Here is a 5,310-nt window from a genome sequence, read left to right as displayed (position 1 = left end):
CAGATCTGAGGGACACAAGGTGCCAGGGTTCAGTCCCTTCCACAGAGGAATGACAGGAAGAGTCTCTCACACATCCCTAAGGCCACGGTGATTCTGGTGGCTCTGAGGAAGCCCTTTGCTCAGCAGATGAGGCTGGTCCCAGTGTCACTGCTCCAGGTGCCACCAGCAGCTCCACTCGCCGTCACCGCTCCCCTGGTGCCCTGGCACCATGCTCTGGGAAGGGCTCTGAGGGCAGAAGGGCTGGAAGATCAGGCCTGAAGCATGATCGATTTGGTCTGCTGGGGAGGAGATGTTGTGCCCTGTGGCACAACAACAGGAGCTCCTTGGGAAGGCAGGTGGGGCCAAGAAGAATCCCCTTCCCAAAATGCTCCCTGCCTGGGCACCACTCTGGGCGTGAACCATTGGTGGCTTTGGTGCAGCTTCAGTGGGGCTTTCGTGCGGTTTTGATGCAGCTTTGGTGAGGTTTTGGTGCAGTTTTGATGCACCTTGGACTGCTCAGAGAGTACAGGTTTTCCAGCCCCTGGCTAGAGCAAAATGCTAGCTCCAGCATTTGCTCTGGCTCAGCCCATGGGAAGTTCCTCCCATGGCAGACCTCCCCAGAGCAGGGACAGCGCTGGTGGCCACAGGCCTGCTCCTTTGGGCTCCTGGCTGTGCCACAACAAACACAGGAGTCCCACGGAAGTAACCCCAAGTCAGAGCCAGGCTCCCTGCTCCTTCCCACTGGCCCCAGAGCCCAGAGCAGCCTGTCTTCTCCCATCTTTCCATTACCCACATGGCCAAATGGATGCAATCAGGAACTCTGATTTTCAGGAAACACCTTTTCCCCCTGAACTTTAGTCTCCCCTTGTTTTGATATAACATAGAAGTTGAGGGTGATCTATGGCACAGGAGCTGCTGGCTTCTATGCTGGCTCTGTTAGGATCATGGAGTCATGTAATCCCAGATTTGGAGGGACTTCAGGGATCATCTGGTCCAATCTCTTTTGGAAAAAGTCCAGACTGGACAAGAGGGGGCTGGAGGTCATGGCTGTCAGGTGCTGGAGAAGGGGTGGCAGGGCACTGTCACCCCATCATCCTCGGCCAAGAGGCACTTTGGGGTGTGGGCAGGGGTCCTGTGCCGGGCGTGTGGGCTGCAGGAGGGCAGGAGCGGGGCCAGGGCCCAGTGGTTAATTAATAGATCATTTCTTTAAAGTGAGATTCAAATAATTGTAACCCTGAGATAGAGAAGGCATTGGAGGAGATGAAACGGGAGAGAGAGAGAAAGGAAGCAAAGGACAGAGGTTCAGAATGGAGAGGGAGATTAGGAGAGAGATGAAAGAGAGAGGAGAAAGATAAGAGGGAGAGAGGGGACAGATCTCGGCGCGAGATGGGCGTTGCCAGGGAAACGGGAAGAATGAGGGAGCAACTGGAGGGATGGAGGAGCAGAGGATACTGGGGGTGGGGAGCGAGGGATGGAGGAACAGAGGGATGGAGGCTGGCAGGATGGAGGGGCGGAGGGACTGAGGGGCAGAGGGATTGAGGAGCAAAGAGATGGAGGAACAGAGGGATAGAGTAACAGAGGGATAGAGAAGTGAGAGATGGAGGGTTGGAGGCTGGAGGGATGGAGGAGAAGAGGGTTGGAGGCTGGAGGGATGGAGGAGCAGAGGGATAGAGCCTCAGTGTCAGAAGGAGGAAAAAGTGGATTTCCAGCAGAACAGGAAGCAGGAGTGGGACATCACAGCTCAGCACAGTTGTCTGTGTGCTGGGAACAGCATTTGGGATGGCAGCTCTGTCCCTTTGCAGTGAGCAGCCACAGCACCTGCTGTCCTTAGCCTGACCCTCTCACCCCAGTTCCCACTGGTGGATCCCATATCCCTGGGCAGATAATGGAGGAACCAGGCAGCTCTGTGCTCCACACACTTTTGTTCTGCAGCACTGGTAACCTCTGGTTATTTGAAAGCCATTCCTTTTCCCTCCCAGTCAGAGTTTGCCAATAACCATACATCTTCAAAGGGGTAAATATTTACCTTTGATCGATGGACACAGTGGTCAGAGTGAGAACACCCCAGTTCCATGGAATATTTTCAGAGGAAGCGCCCGTGAAGAGGCTGGGGAGGGTTTGATGTGCTCTGATAACACCCGCTCCTCCATGAGCCCTTGTCTGTCCCAGAGCCTCACTTTCCCCAACCTGGTTTTCCACCTGCTCTTACTAAAAACATTATCAACATCCTGCTGCAAATCCCAGGTTGTGTCCTTTGTTTTGTGAAGCCAAAGCCCCCAAAGACTACTCTTCCTCCACCCAGAAGCACTTCAGTGGCACACGTGATGGCACGTCTGTCACCGGTTGGAGATTGCAGGGAGCGGCCGCTCTCTGATCCACTGACAGTGGAGGTTTCTTTTTTCTGCAGAAGTTTTCCTTAAAACAAAAGTTTTCCTTCAAAAATGTAGTTTGACAGTATCTGGTGTGGAGACACCGACTGAATTTAAACAGGTATTTGTGTTCTGTGGCAGCAGCACCACCTGGCCCCCATGGCTCCTGCCCGTTTCTCAGAGCTTTGGCTCATTTTTACAGCAGTTCCTCTGTATCAGGGTCAGTTCCAGGGCAAGAAGTGCCAGTTTCGGTTCTGCCACAGTGTCTGGAGCCACTCTCTGGGTGAGCCCCTGGCACACACCACCAACACAGAGCCAGGGCCAGGCAGTGCAGCCAAGGTGACCCCCAAATCCTTGGGCTGGTGCAGGACAGACACTGGGTCAGGTTTAGGAGTAATTTTAGTTCTGATTTTCAGGAAAACAACATTTTTCTGTGTAGAATTGTGGGGGGTTGAGCAGCTTTATGTGAAATCTGCAGGCAAGATGAAAGCCTGTTTTCCCCTTTATTAAATTTAAATGAAGGCTGCTTTTGAGAAAGAAAGGAAAATAAAATCAAAGGTTTTCTCACAAATATCAGATCCATTATCAGCCATTTTCTGGTAAAAAGTCTTGAACAGTTTTACTGCCTCCTTCCCCACTGAGACTCCCCCACGCCCAGGGTCTCACTTTGTCCTGGGGCTCGATCCTGTGCCTTGGGAGCTTTTCTCCCAAGGTCTGTGCCACCACATCTGTCCCTGGGGAACTTCCCAGGACGCCCCAGGCACTGGCAGCAGAGGGTCTGCAGAGAAGTCCTGCAAAGAGCCCTGTAATGAGGGTCCTGCAATGGGAGTCCCACACAAGGGACCTGGAATAGGAATCCTACAAAGGGGGTCCTACAAAGGGTCCTGAAAAGGATTTTACAAAAGGGTCCTGCAGTAGTTGTCCCACAATGTGGGTCCTGCAAAGGGGATAGCCAGGAGCAAGTCCTAAATGTCCTCTTTCCCGTGGCACCAAGCCTGTCAGGCAGCCTGGGAACCTGTGCAGGGGGCCAGGTGACTTAAACTGCTACTGGTGCCAGCTGGGCTCTGGCACCTGCTCAGGTGGCTGCCCTTATCCTAATGAGCTGAGATAAGACAGAGCAGTGGCAGTAGGGTGGGCTCCTGCATGCCTGGTGGGGTGGGGGGGATGTCACTGCTCTTTGGGAGAGCTGAGAAGTAAATCAATTCCCCAAACCCTTTGAATTTTGGGTGCCTGGGTTTCCCTTCCCTGCAGGAGTGCTTGGGTGAGAGCTGGTGATTGCTGCTTGCCTCTGGGCTGGTGAGAGGAGCCGGGAATGGAGCCAGGTGGAAAACAAGGGTCATTGGTCACTAATGCCTCAGTGGAGGCTCTTAGGGCAGCTGGGGCCGTGGTCCCTCCCAGAGCTGCTCCTGTGGGGCTGTGGCTTGGATGGCTCTGAGGGTGTGGGTACTCCTTTAGCTCAGACCCTTTTGGGTCCCAGGTGTTACAGGCAAACCTGTGGGTGCAAAGGTGAGGCTTCTGTGGACCAGATGTAACATTTTCATGCTGCTCGACTGAGGATTTACCAGGCTCCTATCTCTAGAGTGGTGGCGCTGGCTAAAGGACCAGGTGAGGTGTTGGCACGAGTGATTGGGCAGGTGGGTGAAACCAAGGGAGGTAAAACAGCAAAGGGAAGGGAAACGTGTCCACAGACACAGCTCTTAGCCTGGTGGCTGGAAAATCTGGAATCCAGCAAGGAATGTGCTGGGAGTGGAGAGCCTGTTGTGCAGATGCTGCTGCCACAGGGACCCAGTGAGAAGTATTTGGGGGGCTAATCATGGAACAAGAGAGGGAAATAGAGATAAAATAGCACAAAGAAGTGAAAGCCATGAAAAAACCCTACTTTAAGTGACCAGGTGGTGAGTGAGGAGCTGGTGGAGGCTCTGAGAGGGGCAGCTAGGACAAGGGAAGGCAGGGTCTGCAGAATGTGCCAGGGCAGAGCCTGGATCTTCCCAGTTGTGTTGGGAAAGATGGGAGGAGAGATTGCACCAAAAGGAAACCTTGGAGTGGGAGGAGAAATGATGAAAGAAACCCAAATTTCACAACCCCAAAGGATCAGGGACAGCAGCCACCACTGCTGGCCCCAGGTGCATCCATCCTGTGGTGTTGGAGAGGGGAGAGATGGATGAGTGGACTGGGAGCTCGGCACTTGCCACTGGCAGAGGGGACATTGGCAAGTGTGTCTTTGCAATGCCCCACGTGGGAAAAGGATGGGCAGGTGAGAGTCTGCATCGGGAAAGGAGCTGGAGGGACCCGAGCCTGGCCCAAAGGGCTGGACTTGAAAACTAAAGGTTATTAAGGCCTGTAGGAGGGTTTGGTTCCCAGCAGCAGCACTGGAGAGGAACCCTGAGCTTGGTGGGTGAATGCCTGCGTGTGCAGCCACAGGTCTGGAGGTCTAGGCTGAGGAGGAGCTGGGGGAGGTGCTTGTGTCACTGCTGAGATCTGCACTGGGACAGGAGTCCCTGCACAGTGTTCGGGAGCTCTGCATGCTCCAGCCCTGGGCATTGTCCTGCTCCCAGGGGGAGTGGCTGTGGCAGGACTGCGCTCCATCACGGCAATGGGCCCGGGGCCTCTGCCTCGGCTGCTTGGACAAGGCTGGAAGCAGCTCCCGCGGAGCATGGAGGTGCTGGCAGTGCTCTGCACTCCGGGGTGCTGGGAGTTTCCTGGGGGAGCTGAAATACATGACCCCGCCTCACTTGCCGGTGTATTGGGAAACGGTGTTTCCAGCTGCCTTGGCAAGTCCCGAGGCGTGAACAGGGAAGTGAGAGCGGGAAGTGAAACAGCTGCCTCTGCCCTGTTCCTGCTTCCCTGTGTGCTGTTTGTGCAGCTGCAGCTCCGGAGCGCCGTGGCCTCGCAAGCAAATCTTCTATACCGTGTCCCAGGGCTCGTGTGTCCAGTGGAGACAAGTGCAGAGAGGCAGCACAAG

The 5,310-nt window shown here is 54.7% G+C and overlaps 1 protein-coding gene across 3 annotated transcripts in view; it reads left to right on the top strand.

Moving 5' to 3' along the window:
• Positions 1 to 3,552: 3,552 nt before the first annotated feature.
• The window catches only part of ZNF710 (zinc finger protein 710), a 7,861-nt gene continuing 6,103 nt past the window's right edge, over positions 3,553 to 5,310 (top strand). Inside the window, exon 1 of one of the 3 annotated variants that reach the window (XM_017738337.1) lies at positions 3,553 to 4,602. In XM_017738337.1, coding sequence (XP_017593826.1) covers positions 4,595 to 4,602 — 8 coding nt within the window. In that variant the 5' untranslated portion in view covers positions 3,553 to 4,594. Of the gene's footprint in view, positions 4,603 to 4,685; positions 5,301 to 5,310 lie in introns of those variants that run through there. The other 2 variants (XM_017738326.1, XM_017738333.1) reach the window with 2 other exon arrangements.

Source organism: Corvus brachyrhynchos, unplaced genomic scaffold, assembly GCF_000691975.1.
Source record: "Corvus brachyrhynchos isolate BGI_N302 unplaced genomic scaffold, ASM69197v1 scaffold200, whole genome shotgun sequence".
NCBI classification, from domain to species: Eukaryota; Metazoa; Chordata; class Aves; order Passeriformes; family Corvidae; genus Corvus; species Corvus brachyrhynchos.
Note: the sequence above shows the minus strand (reverse complement) of the source record. Positions and strands in the feature narration are given on the sequence as shown.